Source organism: Suricata suricatta, chromosome 2, assembly GCF_006229205.1.
Source record: "Suricata suricatta isolate VVHF042 chromosome 2, meerkat_22Aug2017_6uvM2_HiC, whole genome shotgun sequence".
Classification (NCBI taxonomy): domain Eukaryota; kingdom Metazoa; phylum Chordata; class Mammalia; order Carnivora; family Herpestidae; genus Suricata; species Suricata suricatta.
In genome coordinates this window covers 103,642,910-103,665,559 of record NC_043701.1, presented here as the reverse complement: position 1 = coordinate 103,665,559, position 22,650 = coordinate 103,642,910, and the positions used below count along the sequence as shown (strand labels likewise).

The window sequence follows — 22,650 nt, the reverse complement described above, 5'->3', positions numbered from 1 at the left end:
CCCCCCCCCCCCCCCCCCCCTCTGCAGTGGGTAGTGAAGATGTCTTGCTACTCTATGTAACAAATACCTAACACCTTTTGGCTTTTGTTTTTGACAGTTTTTTGTCTCCCCTCAACTGGCCATTTTTGTTCTGAGTGTGGTGCCTCCAATATCCATCCTTGCTGTGATTTATGGGCGTTATCTGCAGAAGCTGAGCAAGGCTACGCAAGATTCTCTGGCCCAAGCCACTCAGGTAAGAGCCCTTTCTTCACATGGTCTCTGCTTAGAGGAGGTGGGCTTCGGCTTTTCAAAAACGTACTCGACTTCTCCTTAAGTCAGCCCTCAAGATCCTAGAAACCTCAGATCCTCTGCCTTCCAGAGGAGCTTACCACCCCCGCCTTGAGTACACACTGTGAGCTCCTTAGCTCTTTACCATCACTGCTTCCTATAGGACAGAAAAGCTAATTTATGTTGAAAATAGTTTCTGCATGACACTCTATCCTTTGTTAATTAACAAGTAAAGCTTTATAATGCTATCCAATATTGTGTTTTTTAAAAAACTAAAAATAACTGTTATATCTTCATGTTACAAAAAAACATTGGTGTCTGTTTATAGTTGAAAACTTGAAACTATAAAGAGAAAAAATAACACATATAACTGCCTCTCACAATGAATGTTATTGACATTTTGGAGTCTATCCTTTTTATCTGTCTTTTTCTTCTGTATAGAAATATATTTCACAGGGCACCTGGGTGGCTCAGTCGGTTAAGTGTTCAACTTTTGATTGTGACTTAGATCACGATCTCATGGTTTTATGACTTTGAGCCCCACACCGGGCTCTGCACTGACCACTCAGAGCCCACTTGGGATTCTCTCTTCTCTCTCTATCTTTCTCTCTCTCTACCCCTACCCCACCTGTACACTATTTATCCCTCTCAAAATAAATAAACTTTAAAAATATATGTATCTCAGCATTATTAGCCACCCTGTTTTATCTTTCTATCTACATATATATGGAGTGTATATGTATAGATATATGTTTGTTTCCAACAATAAAATTGTTCATATACTCTGCTTTGTAACCTATTTTTAGTGTCTTAAAAATGAGAGCCCCATTTTAACGTTGCCTCTAGAAATCTTGAAATGTGACTTTCCTCCCCTGAAAATGTATTTATTATTCTCCCAGCTAGCTGAGGAACGTATTGGAAATATAAGAACTGTTCGCGCTTTTGGGAAAGAAATAACAGAAATAGAGAAATACGCCAGCAAAGTGGATGATGTGATGCAGTTAGCAAAGAAGGAGGCATTTGCTCGGGCTGGCTTCTTTGGAGCAGTAAGTAGATCTTTTTTTTTTTTTTTTTGGTTTAGTTTTGTTTTTTTAAATGTTTATTTTTGAGACAGAGAGAAACAGAGCATGAGCAGGGGAGGGGCAGAGAGAGAGGGAGACACAGAATCTGAAGAGGCTCCAGGCTCTGAGCTGTCAGCACAAAGCCCGACGTGGGGCTTGAACCCACGAACGTGAGATCATGACCTGAGCCGAAGCCGGATGCTTAACTGACTGAGCCACCCAGGCGCCCCATTAGTTTGTTCTGAAAAGAGTGCAAAGAATGGATGTTATGACCGAAAGAGATTTTTATTCCCTTGACTTTGCCACAAATAGAAAATAATTCTATTCCACTTCAAGACTGGGTCTGAGAGTTCATCAACTATTTTTGTGGAAGGTGAGGAAACCACTACGGTGACTAAGTGGTGGTGGGTGATGAGACCAGCACAGCGTGGGGGCAGGCAGACCCCTGGCACGGCCTCGACCAGCCGCGCCCACCTCCCGGGGGGCTGTGCACCCCAGGCCAACAAATTCGATTCTCTGGGGCTACAGCCAGCAACAGTCTGTTTTATGCTTATTTTTTAAAAATATGTTTTAATGTTTATTTACTTTTGAGAGAGAGAGACAGAGACAGAGTACGAGTGGGGGAAGGGCAGAGAGGGAGGGAGACACAGAATCCCAAACAGGCTCCAGGCTCCGAGCTGTCAGCACTGCGAGATCATGACCTGAGCCGAAGGCAGACACTTGACTGACTGAGCTACCCAGGCGCACCATCAACAATCTGTTTTAACAGGCCTCCAGGTTGCTTGTGATGCAGGCATTTTGCGACCCACTCAGGATTAACCAAAATAACTTCCTCCTGTTTCAACAAAGAAGTCTGAAAAACTTGATCACGTTGGTCACAATGAGCTCAAATACGACACTGAACTAGAAAATCACCAGGAGGGGGAAACCCAGAGCATGTTCAAGCAGGAAAGAACTTCAGAGATGGCTCAATAATGGTCAGGATTTAAGGACACAGAGGAGACAGTGGCTCGGATGAGGTAGCATTTACCAGACACCACGTACCTAACAAAGCTCCAGGCAGATGAGAGAGACGGCGCTCTAACTTCTTGTCTAGCCTTTGCCCAGGGCATCACGTTAAGATACATAAACCCAGGGGCGCCTGGGGGACTCATCAGTTAAACATTGATTTTGGCTCAGGTCAGGATATCATGGTTTGTGGGTTCAAGCCCCGCATTGGGCTCTGTGCCGACAGCTGGGAGCCTGAGCCTGCTTTGAATTCTGTGTCTCCCTCTCTCTCTGACCTTCCCCTGCTACTTTTCTGGCTCTCAAAAATAAATAGAGGCTAAAAAAATTTTTTTAAAGATACATAAATGCATCTGCTAGCTGTGCACTTGTCTTTCATTAGGCAGGGAGTCCTTAGTATTTTTTTTCCTTTGCACACCGAGTAGATTGAGTGGAACAGGAGTCTAATGGGTGACTTCGCTTCTAGGTTTTTATGTTGATGACATTGTTTCCTTCAATACTGTGATATTTCCAACATGTTTTTTTTATTTGAAATTCAGATGAAAAAGTATTTTGGAAACATCTTGTGATAGTTTATTAAAGGCCAAAAGGAAACTATAGGCCATGTTTATACCTTTTGCCCGTAGGTCTCTGGTTCCTACCTGAGGTGTCTGTTTTCTTCATTTGACAGACGGGGCTCTCTGGGAACCTGATTGTACTTTCTGTCCTGTACAAAGGAGGGCTGCTGATGGGCAGTGCCCACATGACCGTGGGTGAACTCTCTTCCTTCCTGATGTATGCGTTCTGGGTTGGATTAAGCATTGGAGGTATATAATTTAAATAAGCTTGGAAGTTACAAATTTAAAATCTGATCATTGTTTCTGAAGTAAAAATTTAACTTTTCCATTATACTGCCTGTCATCCGTGAACTCGAACCGAAAAACACACTTCCTAGCATGTTAGTCCAATTGACTGTGAAAGAAGTAAAGATAATGTGATCTTGCCACGTAGGTGAGCAGTTCCGTGGCCGGGAAGGTGAGGATTTTCACCTCATTGAGTCAGGTCATACTGGAGCCCAGTTTTCTGACCTGCGTGTTAAGAGGGCTTGTTTGCTTTGGTCCTGGGGGGGCGGGGGGAGTGGGCGGGGGCGGGAAGGAACAGGTGTGCATACAAAAAACCCCACAGTCCTCTGGCTGTGGTAGTTTCACGACTGACAAATCTCTGTGAAATGAAATTCCTTTTGTACAAAGTCAACCACATTCAAAACTGATGAACAGTTTTAAGTATACATCAGAAAGTGCATGAAACAGAGTTGCTCGCCTTAGTCAGGAATCTCTCAGAGTCCAGCTTCTGTAGTTCATTCCTGGCCAAAGGGGAGCAGGAGCATAGAGACAGAGCTGTGGGAAGCCTGTGGAAGTTTTCTTTGCAGTACCTTTCCTGCATGCCCAGCCGACAGGGGACAAATGACTTCCCGAGCTGTTTTCCTCCCTCCCTGAAAACCGAGAAGGAAAGGTTAGATAAATAGCTTGAGGCCCCGTCAGCGGAGCTCTGGAACCCCACCATGTCATCTCAAGCCCTGACTTTTCTTTTCGGGGTTGAAGGTACTTAGACATTGACAGGCAAGTGAGGATATTTTCCGGATGGAGATTTCCAGAGATCCCTGGCAAGAGCATTTTAGTTCTGCTGGCTGCTCTTGGAGAAAAGCCTGATTTAGACCGGGCAGGGTGCTAAGTGACTTAGGGAGTGGGGGGAGGGGCAGATCAGGAGGACCCGGTGATGCAGGGGTGCTCTTCTCTCCACCCCTGGGATGAGCCTGCTGGGCTGCGGGGTCTCACGCCTGGGTGGTCGTGTTCATCCAGGTCTCCTGTCCTGCCCGAGAGTGCACTGACCTGCCACCACTCCCCTCTCTGTGGCCACCCTTGCCCGCAGTCCGCTGTCCTCCCCGGCCTCCCCTCATCTTATGTTTTCTGCCACGAGTCAATTTGACCTTTCTTAGTATCTCCACCTGCTTTTCGCCAACTTGCTGGACCTGACAGAAGCGACCTAGGTTTTGGGGGTGTTCCCTGCCTTACTTTTTGTCCTGACGAGTTCACAGCTGTACAGAAGCAGGCTGGAAACACAGTGTACTGGGTGACTGACCGGCAGTCCATTCCCTCCCCCAGTTCCAGAAGCTGCTGTCGAGGCTTTGTCTGTCCCCGAGGTTTTGGGGTAACTTGGCTTTCTGAGCCACAGGCTGTCCTGTGACTCTGGGCACTGGCTTGGATGACACCTGCCATCGGGGTTGAAGGAGGAGGAAAGGCGTGGGCGGACGTGTGGAGGTCTGTTACCACTCCGCTTCCCCACATCCACAAGCTAGAGAGGTGCTGAAGGCTGCAGGAACTTGATTTAAGAAATGGGATCAGATTGTAAATGTTTTTGAGAAGCTCACTGTTGAAAAGAATTGCATGATGAATCTGTAAGCAAGAAATTCCATTTTATTTATTGAAGTGTATTTGATAATTAAATATTAAAGAATTTTTAGTTGTTTTCTGCATAGAACAGCATACTCGGAAAAAATACAACAAATTCTACATACATTCTTTGCTGAGAGAAGGTCAGAAGTGCTGTTTGAAGAAAAGCATGCTTGTTTCTCTTGTACCAGAGAATGCTCTGACATCTTCCTAGTGAACCCCAACATCTCCTTTCTTATTTATTTTTATTGCGGCGAAATCCACCCGACAGAACATTAAGCGGAATAGGACTCCAGTGTGTGGGTACACCACTTGTTTTTCCAGGGCCATTTTGCCTTGTTTTAATTCTCTACCATGTTGAACTTCCTCCAACTCCTTCCCTTCTTCTTTTTTTCTTTTTTTACTAATAGATTTTTTTAGAGGAATTTTAGGTTCACAGCGAGATTGAGCAGAGAGTGCAGAGAGTTCCCACATGTCCCTGCCTCTACATGAGCACAGTGTCCCCATCGCTTCCTCCACACGGTGACACGTTTGTTATCATTGACAAAGCAACGCTGGCACGTGATCATCCCCCAAAGTCCAGGGTCCACTGTTACATTACAGTCACTGGGGTTGTATATTTTATGGGTTTGGACATGTATCTGTCATCACAGTATCACACAGCCTACTTTCACCTCCTCTCAAATCCTTGTTCCCTGCCTCTTCCTCCCTTCCCTTCACTCACGTCGGCCCCTGACCTTTGTGTTGTCTCCATAGTTTTGCCTTTTCCAGAGCATTATATAGTTCAGTTAGGCATCCTTCATTTAGTAGAGGACATCTAGGCTTCCTCTGTGTCTTTTCAGGACTTGATAGTTCATTTCCTTTTAACATGGACTGATATTTCATTGTCTAATGTACCACACAGTGTATTTATCCGTCCGCATATCGAAGGACATCTTGATTGCCTCCAACTGTTTGGCAATCACGAATAAAGATGCTATAAAGATCCACGTGCAGGTCTTTGTGCAGACATAAGTTTTCACCTTCTCTGGGTAAATACAAAGGAGAGAGATTGCCAGATCATACGACAAGGGTATGTTTAGTGTAGGGGCGCCAGGGAGGCTCAGTCGTTGAGCATCCGACTTCAGCTCAGGTCATGATCTCAGGGTCGTGAGTTCAGGCCCTGCGTTTGGTTCTGTACTGAGTGTGAAGCCTATTTAAAAAACAAACAAAAAGCAAAGATGACTTTAGAAAGAGATTGTTGGAAAATTTAATAATTCCAAATTCCTTTTCAGTTTTTAGCCTAGTAAAAGTTGTGTTTGTTGAATGCTTGAAAGGGGGATTTTTCTGGATATGAATTTAAAATGAACATTAGGATGTTTTATATTCCTTTAAAGTAAGCATTGTATTTTATTTGTATGTGTGTTTTGACTAGGCAGATTTCCTCTGTAACATTGTGATTCTAATTCAGTGGTTGATTACTATGGCGATATGCATTTGTAGATTTCCAATCAGACATTAAATCTTCATTAGAAATCAGTGAAATCGGAGGAGGAGAAGCTGAAGGCAAACAAGGATGTGAGACAGAGGGAACTTTGAGTACAGATTCCCAGGTAGTTGCCTCAAATTCTGTTTGAAAGTTAACAGTTTTTATATTAAAAGCAAGTTAGCATTACTGTTTGCAGAGGGCTGGGAGGGGCAGACAGCTGTCTTCTGCCCCCAGTGATGGGCATGTTTGGTTCTTGTTTTTAGGGCTGAGCTCCTTCTACTCGGAGCTGATGAAAGGGCTGGGCGCCGGGGGGCGCCTCTGGGAGCTCCTCGAGAGGAAGCCTGAGCTGCCTTTTAATGGTGAGTCTCCCATGGGTCTGTTCTTTGTTGGGGTTAAACAGGGGTTGCTTTGGGGGAGCATCCAGCTTTTAAAGGCTCAGGTCATGACCTCACACTTCATGAGTTCGAGCCCCTGTCAGCCTCTGTGCTGGCTGCTCAGAGCCTGCTTGGGATTCTCTGTCTCTCCCTTGCTCACTTGCTCTCTTTCTCTCTCAAAAGAAATTAATAAACAGTTAAAAACAAATGTGGCTGTGGACAGTCAGAGCAGCTTGTAAAGGATGAGCATGACGAAGATGTTGTTCATGCCGCATGAGTGGTCAGAGGGACAGGCGGTGAGAGAGGAAGGACGGTGCCAGGTGTCACTGCTGGGCAAAGGACGGCCCTGGAGTGTGGGGGCTGGCAGTGCAGGGTGCCAGTCCTGCAGCTAGTGCGCCACCCCCCGCAGCAGCAAGGAAGGGAGTGCCACCCGGAGGGTGCTGATGGAAGGGCCCTGGCCAGCCGCCAGATTTGCCTCCAGTGGTGATTTTGATGTTTGTGTTGAGACGATGGCGGGGCTGGGGGAGGAAGACAGATCACACATTAGAAGCCTCTACATTCCTTAGCTTTCAGGGGTGGGCTAGCAGGTGCTGGTGTCAGTTGGCTAGAGCCATCTTGTTCTCAGCTCCTTCCCAGAAGCTAGTGCTGGGGGGAGCTATGTGCCCTGAGGTGGTGGCCGCTGTCACTCACTGACTCCCGGACACCATTGCTGCTGAGCTCTAGTATTCTCTGGTGTGACAGACACCAGGACGGAACAGCCCCCGGGTCCCCCGGCTCTGCAGCTGTGTGGCAGCGCCCAGCCTTCCCTCATCCTCTCTCAGACATTTAGAGCAGAGACGATAAACCCCGGACCCGAGGAGCCGGGGGTGGCGGCACAGGGAAGGCCATTGGGCCTGAAATCAGGCCGGTCCATGGTTGGGAAAGCAGCTCCCCCTGCCTCTAGGCTTGGGCAGGTGGCTGTCCTGTCAGTGAAATTGGGATGTCCTCTCTGCCCATCAAGGTCACAGAGATCATGAGCCTAGGGGTGTCGGGCCTCGAGGCAAGCATTAGACGAGACCCCTTCCAGACTTGCCCAGGGAGAGCTCCGGGCCAGGAGAGTGTGGCCTGTGGTCGGGCACCATCCAGAGTCAGACGGGTGGGGCCCCGGACTTCTGCTGGCAGCCCAATCTCCGCGTTAAGTGACTCATGTCCTATCCTGTTTCAGAAGGGGTCGTTTTAAACCAGGAGCATTTCCAGGGCACTCTGGAGTTTAGGAATGTGCATTTCGCCTACCCTGCTCGCCCAGAGGTGCCCGTGTTCCAGGATTTCAGCCTTTCCATCCCAGCTGCATCCATCACAGCACTGGTCGGCCCGAGTGGCTCCGGCAAGTCGACGGTGCTGTCCCTGCTGCTGAGGTTGTATGACCCCAGTTCTGGTGAGTGGCTCGTCACCTGGTGGCTCTGGAGAGCCCTCGGGCCCCTGCGTTCTGAGACAGGACCAAAGTGTGCAAAGACTGCCAGTGTGTGTGTGTTCTAGATGCCAGATGGCTTGTTCCCAGGAAAACGTCCCCTGTATGAAGGTGTCACTTTTAAGGGTGCACAAAAGCCTCGTCCGGCAGCTTGAGGAATTCCTGTCTGGCCTCTTCAAGTCCTGAGTCACCTCCTCATCTCCCATCTGTCTCCTTCGGACGCCCCCGTCCGGGGGCTACTCCAGAGAGGCGCCCCGTGTATGGCTCAGCATCCCTGCCCGCACTGCCAAGTGAGCGCCTCTGTGCCAGCCACTCAGCTTAAGAGCTTCTCTGGAAGCCGTCGGGCTGCCCCACCCATGAGCTGCCCCTCGGCCCGTGTGCAGACGGGTTATTGGGCAGCCTGTGACTCCCTTCTATTCTGTGACTGCTTTACTGATGCTCTTTTGAAATAGTAGGATTTGTTTTCTTAGTTTATTCTCAAATTGGTTTCCATACAACACCCAGTGCTCTTCCCAAGTGCCTTCCTCCAACACCACCACCTCTTCCCCTCCCCCTTCAACCCTCAGTTCGTTTTCAGTATTCAGAAGTCTCTCGAGTTTTGCGTCCCCCTCTCTCCCCAACTCTCTTTCCCTCTTCCCCTCCCCCTGGTCCTCCATTAGGTTTCTCCTGTTCTCCTGTTAGACCTATGAGTGCAAACATATGGTATCTGTTCTTCTCTGTCTGACTTATTTCGCTTAGCATGACACCCTGGAGTTCCATCCACTTTCCTACAAATGGCCATATGTCATTCTTTCTCATTGCCATGTAATACTCCATCGTGTATATATACCACATCTTCTTGATCCACTCATCAGGTGATGGACATTTAGGCTCTTTCCATGATTTGCCTATTGTTGACAGTGCTGCTACGAACATTGGGGTACATATGCTCCTATGCATCAGCACTTCCGTATCCCTTGGGTAAATCCCTAGCAATGCTATTGCTGGGTCATAAGGGAGTTCTATGGATAGTTTGTAGGATTTTTTTTAATGGATTTTTCTTGTTCTGATTTTTGTTTTATTTTTAACTGGATTATAGCATCTGTTAGAGCAGAAAACATGTTATTTTACTTCTCTATATCCTTTGTCAATTAAGATGTAATTGACATCCAACATTATATTAGTTCCAGGTGTGCAGGCTGACTTGCTGTGTGTATATCTTGTGAAATGTCTAGTTAACATCCATCCCCACACATAATTATGAAGTTTCTATCCTTCTTTATATCAGAGCCTGGAGTGGATAGTCCATATGTGCAGCTCTCGTTGTGGATTGAGAAAACAAGGATGTTTCTCAGCAGGAAAACAACTGTTTGTTAGTAAAATTCACATTAATTTAAAATGAACATGTCTAGTAGCTTCTGTGCCTGTGCTTTTTGGTTAAAACAATGAGAGGAGAGCTGGCTATGTGCCAGATAAGTATCTGGCTTGCATATTCTGGCCCACAGAATCCCTACCTCTATTCAAATGAATGTTAGCTATACCGTTTGTCTCTGGAATCTCTCTTTTGATTCACTCTAATTGCTATAAAATTCTGAATTTAGAAAAATCCTAGTGGGGTAAATGCAAAGCAAGTCAGAATATTAAGCCTATAGTTTCTTTATCATAAACTGCTGTAATTCCAGCCTTGGGTAAACTATATACATAGATAGTCTATATGTATACAAACACTTGTACTGTTTTATATGTGTGTGTATATATACACTTGTACTTTATAAGTCAGAGGCCTCAGATTTTGCCAGTTTGTGCACGTTTTACAGTTGACTTGTATAATCCCACACCACTGAGAAAGAATGGCATTTCTGAGTCGCTGTCATTACCAAGCATTACTGAGTCTCCTCGGTCTTGTAGAATTAATTCTGGTATCTGGGGTCACAGAGTCACATCTGATTATTTAGATGCTGTGCTCTGGTATCAGATTCTCGGTGGTGGATAATGATTCTCCTCCAACTGCATTTACACAGGAAGGGATATTTTAAGGGATAATAAAAGAGCTAAAAAAAAAAATCACTGGCAGCTTTAAACCTCCAGACCGCTTCTCAAAACTTCATTGCAAAACAAGGCCTTCAAGGTAGCTGCTGATGCTGACATGGGCAGGAAGCTCCGGGATTAGGCGGTCAATGTCACAGGGCCAAAGCTGTGCCACCACCGCCAGGATTTGTGCAGCAAGTAGACCCCTCCCTGCTTGCCCCCTTCCACGTAACTCTCTCCTGAGTCAGCCTGGCACAGGTGCGTCTTCTTGTGAGCCCCAAGTCAGTCCAGACAGGAAGTCAGTGCAGCAAAGTGAGCTGCGGGGATGACCGAGGAGATGGCTGGTCTGTCACTCACTGCAGACAGACGGTAGACAGGAAACTCCAGGAAATGTGCTGATGTTAGATTTTAATCTTTGAGAGAACTGAGTGTGGAATGTTTCCACCAGATCCTTTCTCTGTGTACATCAGTCATTGGCCCCATGACACTCCGTGACTTTCCTCTCCTCTCTACAAGGAACTATCAGTCTCGATGGCCATGATATCCGTCAGCTGAATCCAGTCTGGCTGAGATCCAAGATTGGGACCGTGAGTCAGGTAGGAAGAGAGGTTTCTATTTTTATCACACTTGTTTTTTTCAATTTGCTTTTATTATTTATCTTTTCCATAGATTTGACCCCCCCCCCCCAACAGAGAAGGGAGTTTTCCAGATGCACTGAACTGATCTCACACCGCAGGTTTTGTAGGCTCGTAAATAGTGCTAGATCCTGAAGACCTTACACACTTGATCCAATCGAAACTGATTTTTCTCAAAAGCTGGGGACTAATATTACTTTGTAGTTACTTTGTAGTCTAGAGGGTGAGGAGAAAAGGATAGAATTTTCTGGGTTTTACTGACTCTTCCACAGTTCCCATCTTTGTCAGCAGCACAGTCTACTGTTCAACACAGTGGGTTTCAGGGATAACAAGCCAAGATTATGGCAAAAGCCAGGGTATCCTTGCAAAGAGGTTCAAGGCAAAATGTTAGTGTCATTTTGTGGGTTTGATGAGGCTGTTTCCGTGAGCCCATTTGATGTGGGGAATTTTTGATGCCACTGTGTGTATTTTTATAATTACCAGGCTATGTGCACAGCAGACCAATCTGAGCCTCCCCTCATTTCTGAGTGTCTCCCTCTAATGAGCTTCCCCTCAGACCTTACCCCACCCCCACTCCACCAGGCGGGGAGCAGGAGGAGGGGGTGACGGGCTGCTTGGGTGTATAAGGATATCAGCTGTGCATATTGTTTAGGGATGAAGAAAAGAAGCTGGAGGTTTATTTGCTTTTTATCACCGTTCCACAGGGTTCTGTTAAAATGTCATGTTCCCACCTGGGTTGTGTAGAATTCTAAAAGTAATGAGTAGAGACAGAATCCCCCTCAATCGTTAGTGGAAAGCCTGCAGCTGGAAAATTCAGATGGACTTAGACTCGTCTTCCATACCCCACAATCCCTACGGGAAGGAGCTCATGTTTATGGAGAATTGACTGCGAGCTGGGCCCCTGCTGAGGGATCTCATTTCCTGCAGTAGAACGATGGCATCCATCCTGTTTGTGGAAAAACATGAATTTTTTAAAAGTTGGCTGGGTGAATTTATGGAGAATGAGGCAATAGAATTGAGAAAACAGCATACAGCTGCCCTTGAACAACATGGGTTTGACCTGCATGGGCCCCTTCTACGTGGATTTCTGTACTGCTGTACCATAAATGTGTTTCCTCTTCCTTATGGTTTCTTAATAATGTTTTCCCCAGCTTGCTTGATAGTGAGAGTACCATACAGAATACATATAACACACAAGATACAGGTTAATCAGCTGCTGTCTGTTATCAGTAAGACTTCCAGTCAACAGTAGACTATTAGTGGTTAAGTTTTGAAATAGTCCAATTTCTGACTGTACGGGGACCAGCACCCCTAAGCCTCGTGGTATTCAGCGGTCGGCCAGGTGGAATTTAGGAACAATTTAGTGGTCTCTTAGATGCAAGTCCTGTATTAGGCATCACTATATTTACTAGGTATGTTTGAAGTCTGTTTTGAAATTTGCCTTAAGTATGTTTTACCTCCGATTTGCAGGAACCAATCTTGTTTTCTTGCTCCATTGCTGAGAACATCGCCTACGGTGCGGACAACCCCTCCTGGGTGACGGCCGAGCAGATAGAGAAAGTGGCTGATGCCGCCAACGCAGGCGCTTTCATCCGGGGCTTCCCCCAAGGATTCAACACTGTGGTCGGGGAGAAGGGTGTTCTCCTGTCAGGTACCTTTTGTTCCCGCTCTGCAGCAAAAGATTGCCGCTATGAACTTGCCAGCATGTCACGTGACAGTAGTAATTGCTAACTGGGCTCTGGTCCTTAGGGTTTATGCAGTTTGCCTTTCCATTTCCTAAAATGTCTTCCGTGTATGGGCTGCTTTCCCATTTCCTTCACTTTCTATCCCGAAGGTGTTCCCGGATTCCCACACAGTAAGACTCAGCCACTTCTTCTCATCTGAGAAAAAAATGTGTTTTGCAACTTGAAATCCTTGAAAATTGCAGAAAATAGGACAAATACAGTGTGGCAAGGTGATCTTTCCAGGGAGGCAGAAGCTGTGAATCAGGAACAGAACTGAAATTATAGAATCCTTTATTCCTTACTTTGTACTTTGCCTGTTAGACCAGGAGTTTTGTAAAAGGACCAGAGAGTAAATTTTTTTTTTATTTTTTTCAATGTTTATTTATTTTTGAGAGAGAGAGAGAGTGAGTGCAAGAGGGGGAGGGGCAGAGAGAGAGGGAGACACAGAAGCCAAAGCAGGCTCCAGGCTCTGAGCTGTCAGCCCAGAGCCTATGTGGGGCTCAAATCCACCAACTGTGAGATCATGACCTGAGCCGAAGTCAGATGCTCAGCTGACTGAGCCACCCAGACACCCCTGAATATTTTAGATTTTATAAGCTACTATGGTTTCTGTCACATATCCTTTAAAAAGTAGAACACTCTTATCCTGAGGGCCGTGCAGAAACAGGCCCAGCTCCCATCTGCCCATGCACGAGGGCCCCGCCGTGTGCGGACTCACCCAGGACGTGGGGCTGGGGCTCCGTGCTGCTCTCCGGGCCGCCCGAGTGCATCGCGCCACCTCACACTGCGGGGGCCGTGTTTTCAGCAGGGAAGAGAAACCCTATATTCCATTGCTCTTAGAGTCTGGAAGTGGGGCCGATGAGTAGAACTTACAGGGAAATGAGTTTTGGGGTAAACATAGATAACGTTTCTCATCACAAACATTGACATGCATTCCCTTCTGTGGAATGAGCTCTCTGTCACTGGAAGTATCCAGGCAGAGGACAGATGTCTCCATGTCAGAGTGAAGGTGGCGGGTTAGACTAGATCAGTAGTCCTTTCGAACTCAAACATTCTGCTTAAGGTCAGACCACAGAACACGTGGGCATGTTTCTATTGTGTCTGCTTTTCTAACACTATAGACAGTGGATGAAAAGATGTTTTGGCTAGATTCGTGAGACACCCGAGGTGGAGTCACACTTGGCCATGTAAACATGAGCCGCTCTGGCGTCTCTGGAACACATCCTCGGGTAGAAGACCAGTGTCAGCTGCTCGTTGCGACATTATTGAGCATCCGGATGTGGAGCTGGGAGCTGCTGCGCTCTGTCCAATGAGCGTGTCACCTTCTCCCTGGGACCAGATTCTGCATGTCCTCCCCTCTACCGGGGTTCTCATCTCAGAGGGAAATAAGCAGAGGTTTCATTCCGTGCTCACTTTCTGGAGGAAGAAAAGACATCCAGTGCCAGACTCACAGTGCACTGACTGGCCCCTCGGACTTCTCAGCGCTGCCCTGACGCCCTCGGCCGGCTGCTCAGTGAGCCCAGCTCAGAGCGCCCGGATGCCCTCACCGACAGGCGGGGTTGTGAAAGACAGGCCCTTCCCTGCTCCCGTGCTGTGAGCCCCGGGCCGCCTGTCGGAGAACGGATCTGAGCAGCACCACATAATTCAGGTGTCATTTGATGAACTACACCTTTCAGTTGTCATTCAATTCACTTCCTCATTCAATGAGCTTCTTTTAGATGAATTAATGTCCAGCCTGAGTATGTTCATCCAATAACATCAACCAAAATGGGAATGTTTTCATCACCAAAAATGGAGTGAGTTTTCTAAAACAAAATTAGTCAGGAGGAGTCTGAGACCCTACCAGTTGGGAGTCCCATCCCCTGGAGGAAAGGAGAGAGGGTAGTGTGAGGCAAAGAAGAGGAAAGGAATTATCACAGGGTTCTCCCTGCCTCTGTCGGCCCCATTTGCATTTCCCCACTCCAACCCCAGTTTCTTCCCTGTTTCTAGTGCAATTTGTTTCTACCGTGGAGGATTAAGGAGGTTGATTTTTTTAACAAAACTTTTTAATGTTTATTTATATTTGATAGAGAGAGAGAGACAGAATGTGAAGAGGCAAGGGGCAGAGAGAGGGGGAGACACAAATCGGAAGCAGGCTCCAGGCTCTGAGCTGCCAGCACAGAGCCTGATAAGGGGCTTGAATTCACAAACTGTGAGATCATGACCTGAGCCAAAGTCAGACACTTAACCGACTGAGCCATCCAGGCGCCCCGGTGGTTTGCTCTATTTGTTTTCTCGGGTTTTGCACATGCACACGGGCTGCTCCATGTGCGGGTTGTCCCCCAGGGCAGGGAAGAGAAAGAAACAGCATGAGGACAGGAGGTGTTGGGAGTAGTGCCCTGGTGGAGCAGCGGAATTACAGGCCCCCGCACCACGGATGCCCCCTGCTCCCACATCGCTCCCACCCCCTTCACATACTGTTCGGAGACCCCTTGATGTCTTCAGTTTCCAGTTTCCTTGCCACATGGGACATTCTGCAGGGGAAGCGGTTCGCATAGTGGTAAAGAGCATAGGCCTTCCCCATTGGTTCAGACTCAGCTCTGCCACTTACCGACTGTAGACCTCACACTTGTTATTTTATGCCTTGGTTTTCCATCTGTGAGAAGGTAATGATTACAGGATCTCCTTCATAGGATTTCTTAAAGAGTGAATAAGAAAACATTGTAACACATTTAGACAATGCCTGTACAGCGGAACTCCTCAGTCAATGTTAGCTACGATAATAATGTTTGTTACTAATTGTGAGGTTGGAGAGGAGACAATATATTTTAAAAAGAGGTTTCTGTTCCCCCATCCACCTCTGCTGTGACTAACTGGAAGATGCTGTCTTCATATTGCCACTTGGCTTATCAGAAAACCCTATTATTACCAAGAATTTTTGTTAAGGCTTTCAAGTTTTTAAAAAAATATATTTCATTGTCAGGTGGGCAGAAACAGCGGATTGCAATTGCCCGTGCTCTGCTTAAGGTAAGCTTTGACTTGGCCTGGATTTGTTTGTTATCATTTTGAATTAGGGACCTTGTCATTTGTAATTTACTATTCTTCTTCTTCCTTTGCTTCTTTGGAGGGGGTGGGTAGGCACATGGTTGACTGTTGTGGTGAAAGATGGTTCACCCAGTATGTCTTATCCCAATTTCCCAAGTACCTCTTGAGCATGAGGAGCCCAGATTGTTGGAGGGAGAGAAGTTTAGCACATGAATCTTCGTCAGGAAATATACAGTCTAATGAGTGAAACAATGATCACTTTAAAATATCAAACAGGGGTGCCTGGGTGGCTCGGTTGTTTAAGCGTCTGGCTTCAGCTCAGGTCATGATCTCCCGGTTTGTTCAAGCCCCGCATCAGGCTCTGTGCTGACAGCTCAGAGCCTGGAGTCTGTCTTTGGATTCTGTGTCTCCTTCTCTCTCTGACTCTCCTCTATTCACACTGTCTCTCTCTCAAAAACAAATAAAAATAATTTAAAATAATTTAAAATAAAATAAAATATCAAACAGTACAAGTGTGATTCCTTGTATAATCTACAGTCAACTGCTGAACTTAGTAGTAGTACAGACTGGAAACACTTACACAAGACTTCTAAGAGGAGAGGGGAAGCCATTTTCACTGAAGGCCCCAGACATTGTATTCTTTAGGAAATGATAGCCTTCCCTTTTGTTGTATAACTCTTCTCCTCAGGTTTATAGACGAGGCTTTATTTTTAAAACATCTTATTAAAAATTTTTTTAAGTTTATCATTTATTTTTTGAGAGTGAGAATGCATGAATGAGGGAGGAGGCAAAGAGAGAGGGAAAGAGAATCGTAAACAGACTCTGAGCTGTCAACACAGAGCCCGATGCAGGGCTTGAACTCACAAACCATGAGATTAGGACCTGAGCTGAAATCAGGGATTCGATGCCTAAGCAATTGAGCCACCCAAGTGCCCCTAAACTTTTTTTTTTCCAGTGTTTGTTTATTTTGAGAGAGGGAGGGGGGGGGGGCAGAGAGAGAGAGGGAGAGAGAGAGAATCCCAAGCAGGCTCTACGCTGTGGGCTCAGAACCTGACATGGGGCTTGATCCCATGAATCATGAGATCATGACATCAGCCAAAATCAAGAGTCGGACACTTAACCAACGGAGCCACTTGGGCACTCTTACAGGTAAGGTTTTAAAAAACAGCTTTTTTGAAGTATACCATAAGATTCACCAGTTTTCAATGTACTTTTCAGCAACTTTAATAAATTTACAATTGTTCAACCATCACATGGTCCAATTTTAGAACATTTCTATCACCCCAAGCAGATTCCCTATTCACTCTTGTGGCCTTTCCCCTTCCCACCTCTAGTCCCAGGCCATCACCACTGTAATTTCTATCTGTCTGGATTTGCCTTTCTGGCATTTCAGATAAATGGAGTCCTACAATTTGTAGAAATTTGTGTTTGGCTTCTTTCACTTAACAGACCATTTTCAAGGTTCATCCATGTTGTATCATGTATTAGTACTTTATTATTTTTTTATGACTGAGAGTTTGTGTTTTTCTAATAAAATTGTGTTCCTTTTCTTTTTAATGTTTTTCTCTCTTTAGAATCCCAAAATCCTTCTCCTGGACGAAGCAACCAGGTGAGGATATCTTAATATGACACAAGATTGTGTGGGCCAAATTCTTCCTTTCCCAAATATTATTTCTTACTTTAAAGTGATACAGCCGAAAATGCCATTTCCCCCCTGCCCCTTTCAAGTGACCTGGTGTGAATTAGTAGTGACAGCCGGGGGGCAGTGGACGGGCTGAGCCAAAGTCGAGGGCTCTGGTCCCAACCTAGACAACGTTTGCGATGAGCCCCGAACTACACTACTCGGCAGATGTGCAGAGTGCTTTTCTACTTCTGTGACAGGAGTTCTGTGGAAACCTAGGGCTCCAAACTTCCTTTATAGTATCTTTAAAATATAAAAAGTATATGGCAGACCTGAGAAGTTGTCATTTTTACCGCAGTGAAAACTCACTGCCAGCACGGAGACAACTGTGTGTGTAACAGGAAACACATGACTACGCGGTGTGTGTGGCACTGATGTCTTTGCTTTCTCCCTGGGTTTCCTGTTGAAGCGCGCTGGATGCTGAAAATGAGTACCTTGTGCAAGAAGCCCTAGACCGACTCATGGAAGGAAGAACAGTGCTGATCATTGCCCACCGTCTGTCTACCATCAAGAATGCCAAGATGGTGGCCGTTCTTGACCAAGGAAAGATTATAGAATGTGGGAGACATGAAGAGCTGCTTTCAAAACCCAGTGGAATATACCGAAGACTAATGAATAAGCAAAGTCATATAAGCATCAAGGAGTAGCTACTGATAAAGTGACCACGAGAGACTTTAGAGCAAAACATCGTCACTGAAAAACAAACTTAGACGGTATGAAACCTGTAAATCATACTGCAAGTCACCGGAAAGGTGCCCGTTTCTTCCAAGGGTAAAACATGGTTTGCAGATGTACCTGTTCTCAAGGCATTTTTATTCAGAGTTTTAATAATTGTAACTTTCTAAATGTCTATGGCACTGAAGTTATTTCCAGGGTTTTTTACTTTTATCTTAGAATACTTTAATTAAAATAACATGGCACCTCATTTTTGTTCTTCTTTACCTGCTGTTATAAATTGAAGCTATTGTTAAATGACAGATTTCAAAAGAGGATTATAAATAAAAAGCTTACTTATTTTAGGAGAGTTTTCCAGTCACTCTTGCTAGTATTATACCTACTTCGTGTCTAATTTTACTAGAAGATGAAAGTCTTCCTTTTTATTCTGATAGTCCCATGAAGCGAAGCTTGCATACAGACATACAGAAACAGTTAACATCACATGACAACATGGGAATGTTTACGTCCCCCACCTCCTGTGTCTTCAGAGGTGGGAGTTCGGGAGCATGGGCTCCTCTGGAATGAGGCTGTGTTCAGATGTGTGTGATTTTCAACTCCTTAGCACATGAAAGCCTGACGAGTTTCAAAAAGGATTCAGAAGCCCATCCTTTGAATAAGAAAACCCCTAATTTCATTACTCATGCATTTGTTACTTTGGGAAGTGAGGCGTGAACTGCCAGTTATTATTAAGAGGTAAGAATGAATTTCACAATGAAGTCGTCCAAAGGCATGTGTTTTGAAAACTATCTTTTAAAAATGTGTAATTCCTAACTAAATTTCACTTTTTATCAGTTATTTAAATTCTTTTGGAATTTCACTCAATGAGGCAAAAACCTAAATAATTTCCAACCTTAAAACATTTGGAGAAAACTTAGTTCTGTCTATCCTGTAGAACATCATGAAGCTTTAGGAACTTGTCACTCCCTTGAGAGGACAATTGTCATTTTTATTTATGGTTATAGTTTTATTCACCCAAATGCCTCAATTCCTAATGCAATGCTGATAGCCATTAGATTCACCGTATTTCAAATCAGTGCTCTGAATTTGCTGTTGTCAGAAGAAAAATTGCTCTTTTTCCTTGATGGTGTGAGAATCGAAGAAATAATGATGTTGATGAAATGAGAATAAATAGAGGTTTCCCATGCCCTACGTGTTCCTTACTGGTTATACTGGAAGAAGAAACCACTAGTTCGTGAGAGGCACAGAGTGTTGTATTTCCTTCTCCATCAGGGAATTTATTACGGAAGAAAGTGGACTCAGTGAATGAGTGAGCTCCGTGTTCTGTGAATTAGGAAGTAGTACATCTGTGACAGTCCTTTCAGCGAGCTTACCTGCGTTCTTCATGCAATCTGCCGTCACGGCGTGCTTCTCGGAAAGCAGACAAAACACAATCACAGGGCTGGATCTGAGGGAAATCTTTGTGCCATAGAAGTATTTAGAAAATTGTATCTGAACATTGTATTTTATTTTGTAATACAAAAATGTTCAATAGTGTCTTTAGGGAACATTTTATATCCTGGATTAAAATTTATAATGAACTTTATCTGTGTCTGTCACTTCTTATAGAACTTTATTACATTTAGTTTCTCACTAGAATTTGGCTATGGAGATTTGTGAATAAAAAAAAACATTACAAATAGAGTTAGTAATTACAAGCTTCCGTCATTTTCTCTTTACCTAATAATGTCCTTTTTTTTTTTTTTTTTTTTTTTTTTTGCGATTTATAAAGTTAGAAGGTGAGGGAGGGACAGTAAAATATCCCCCAAACTGAGATGGCGTTTAGAGCCTGGAGAACGATGCAGGTAACTCCATTCAGTTTACACAGAGTCTTATTCGTAGTAACTTACTGATGGGAGACTGGGTGCACGACCATCCAGGCAGCGGCACAAGTATTCTCCGCAAAGTCCAGACCCCTTGCTCAGAGGGCAAGGGGACAGCTGGATGGGGAGGGCACTGTACTGACATCAGAGGGCTTGCATGCACCCAGCTGACAGCTAACCTGTAATTAGATCTCGACACACCATCCATGCATCGGGCAGGGGATGTGTTATCTCTAACAGACTGATGGGAGGCCAAAGCAAGCCTCCCTCCCTCCCAGCGTTGGCAGTCATTCCTAAGGTGTGTATATTAATCCTCGAAGGGCCTGGGACACAGAGGAGGTCATTTAGCAAACATGCACAAGATGGATGGCGAAGATGGATCAGTATCATCAGTACTCCTGCATAAACACTGTAATTAGTTGCTCCAATTCAAATAATAAGTATCCCCAACCCCTACCATGGACAAGGAATTGTGCTGTGGAGTTGATGACAGATGAGTACCTGCTCTCAAGGGGCTTCTGTTTAGAAGGGGAGATACGGCAGATAAAAATTAATTATAAGAAAATAGCTAAATATCACAGAGGTGTTGTTGTGAATACTGTGGTTCACACCGCTGTTTCCAGAGTGTTTGCACCTGTTACTGATGGCCCTATAATTTAAATAAGTACCTGTCATCCCCCTTTTGCAGAAGAGGAAATAAGAATAGGGAAGTTGTAATTAATTCAGCATTGATGCCGTGTACAATAAGAAGTCAGAGAAATAGGAGCCACATCATGGGGGCCTTGAACATCATGCTGAAAATCTTAGTTTTCATCCTACACGCATGGAGAGCCATTGAAGAAGTGTACATCCATAGAGGCAATTGAGAAAATAAGCAAAAAAGAACATTTTAATCACCTGAAATTCTACATGTGAAGATAAAATTTCACGTTAAAGAGCTTAACATTTTGTTGTCCACACTCTCAGACTCATCTCTATGTGTGAGGCCTCTGACCTCGGACCTGACTGGTTCTCAGGGAATAATCACAATTTAAATACAAGGCTAAATCCTTGTATATACGCTTTTATAAATTAGGGCTCTATTTTGGGAAATCAATTTTATTCCATAAAAACGCCAAAGTAGCTAGAAAATAAAACAAATAATGTTACAAAACAAGTATATTAATGAAAGAAGTATGTGACAACTACATTGTATAGGCTCCTTTGGGGGTGTTCTTCAATGTGATTTTTACATCTGAAGCATCGTGGTAATCTCTGTGCATTCAGTTCATCCAACAGACTGATCGTCCTGTTTTGTTAGGTCTTATGCTAATAAAGGACCTGTGCCTCCCCTCATGAAACTAACATGTGGGTCATCAAAATGCAACCTGCTGCCTGATTTGTATCGCCTGCAAGCTAAGGATGGTTTTTTAGTTTTAAGAAGTTTTTAAAAAATCAAAAAAATATTTCATAACACATCAAAGTTCTATGAAGTTCAAATTGTGTCCATAAGTAGAGTTTTATTGGACCACAGCCACACTTGTGAGCAATTGCAACAGACCATACAGCCTACAAATGCTCTCTGTCCCTTGACAGTTTGCTGACTGCAGAACTAATGAAACAATATGAGTTCTTCCCTGCTCAAAAAACTTTAAAACCATAATGAGATATAGCATTCTCTCAAAAAGTTCCATTGGCATTAGACGGCAATGAAATGAATATCTTGAGAATGATTGGGCCTGGAAAGTTTCCATGATGAGTTCTCCATTGTTTTCCTGCCTTTCCATTAAAATTTCTTTTAATGTTTATTTATTTTTGAAAGAGACAGAGACAGAGTGTGACCGGGGGAGGGGCAAAGAGAGAGGGAAGCACAGAATCTGAAACAGGCTCCAGCTTCTGAGCTGACAGAACAGGGGCTCTATGCGGGGCTGGAGCTCACATACCATGAGATCATGACCTGAGCTGAAGTCGGATGCCCAACCAACTGAGCCGCTAGGCGGCCCCCTGCCTTTCCATTTTAATAGTATCACCATTTTAGGTTGGTGATTTTCTTCAAAGAGTATTATTTTATGGGAAATGCTGTTTTTCTGCAGCTTGTTTGCCCTCATGATATTTATTTTTTGACATCCACAAATACGGTCACATCTACATTATCTAGTTCTCACAAGTGAGTACTATTAGTAATAGAGGCTTAAAAAGGTGACGCAGCAAAGAGCAGAAGTGAGATCTGAAGCAAGTCGCATTCAATTCGAGTCTATACACTCAATTACTACACCAGCAGTTATCAAAATGTCCGCAGACAGCAGCATCACCAACACCTGGAAACTTGTTGGAACTGCAAACACTCAAGCCTTAGGCCAGACCTCGGACTCAGACACTGGGTGGGCAGTAACAAGCCCTCCAAGGTGGTGGTGCAAGCTTGCGTATGAGAGACACTGCACTACGCTGTCCCTTCTAGATTTCCCGTAGGAGAGACCATACTATTTAAAATGAGGTCACAAGATAAGTAAAGAAATGAATTTTTTTTAAGTTAGGAAATGGCAGCACTAGGAAAATGTAGATTTCTCGGTAGTGATAAGGAACCACTTGCGCTGCCCCAAGGCCTAAGTCCTGAATATCTCCTGTTTCACCGCGGTCCCCACTGCACCCTGCGGGAGGCTGACGTCCACGGACGGACTCCAGAGCCACAGTGAACCGGGGCATTGCAGTGAGGCAAGTGTGCAGAATGACCCTAGGATAAAGCTCTTATTTTTGACCTAAGTAATCGGCCAACTTTACCAGGTAGGGCGGAGGTGGGAGGACAGGGGTCCTAAAGGAAAACAAGAATTCAGTGTTCCGCAGGTGTATTGTGAGGAGTGTGCAGGACAAAGTGTCCACTAGGGAGCTGCTGGGAGCCAGATCCGGGACGGAGGTAGACTCGGGGCGTTACTGGCGTGGATGAGACAATGCGAGGCCGACTGCGGAATGACAAACTTAGAGAAGAACAAATACAACACTGAGTGTGACACCAGT

General features: G+C 45.0%; 1 protein-coding gene across 1 annotated transcript in view; it reads left to right on the top strand.

Moving 5' to 3' along the window:
* Positions 1-19,382, top strand: part of ABCB10 (ATP binding cassette subfamily B member 10) — a gene marked incomplete at its 5' end in the record, with an annotated part of 33,388 nt that extends 14,006 nt beyond the window's left edge. The window contains 10 exons of the mRNA XM_029919335.1: positions 98-232; positions 1,167-1,313; positions 3,004-3,139; positions 6,494-6,589; positions 7,809-8,018; positions 10,575-10,654; positions 12,164-12,344; positions 15,380-15,423; positions 17,016-17,050; positions 17,532-19,382. Of these exons, the coding sequence (XP_029775195.1) occupies positions 98-232; positions 1,167-1,313; positions 3,004-3,139; positions 6,494-6,589; positions 7,809-8,018; positions 10,575-10,654; positions 12,164-12,344; positions 15,380-15,423; positions 17,016-17,050; positions 17,532-17,769 (1,302 nt within the window). The remainder of the gene's footprint in view (positions 1-97; positions 233-1,166; positions 1,314-3,003; positions 3,140-6,493; positions 6,590-7,808; positions 8,019-10,574; positions 10,655-12,163; positions 12,345-15,379; positions 15,424-17,015; positions 17,051-17,531) is intronic.
* Between the last annotated feature and the right edge of the window lie 3,268 nt (positions 19,383-22,650).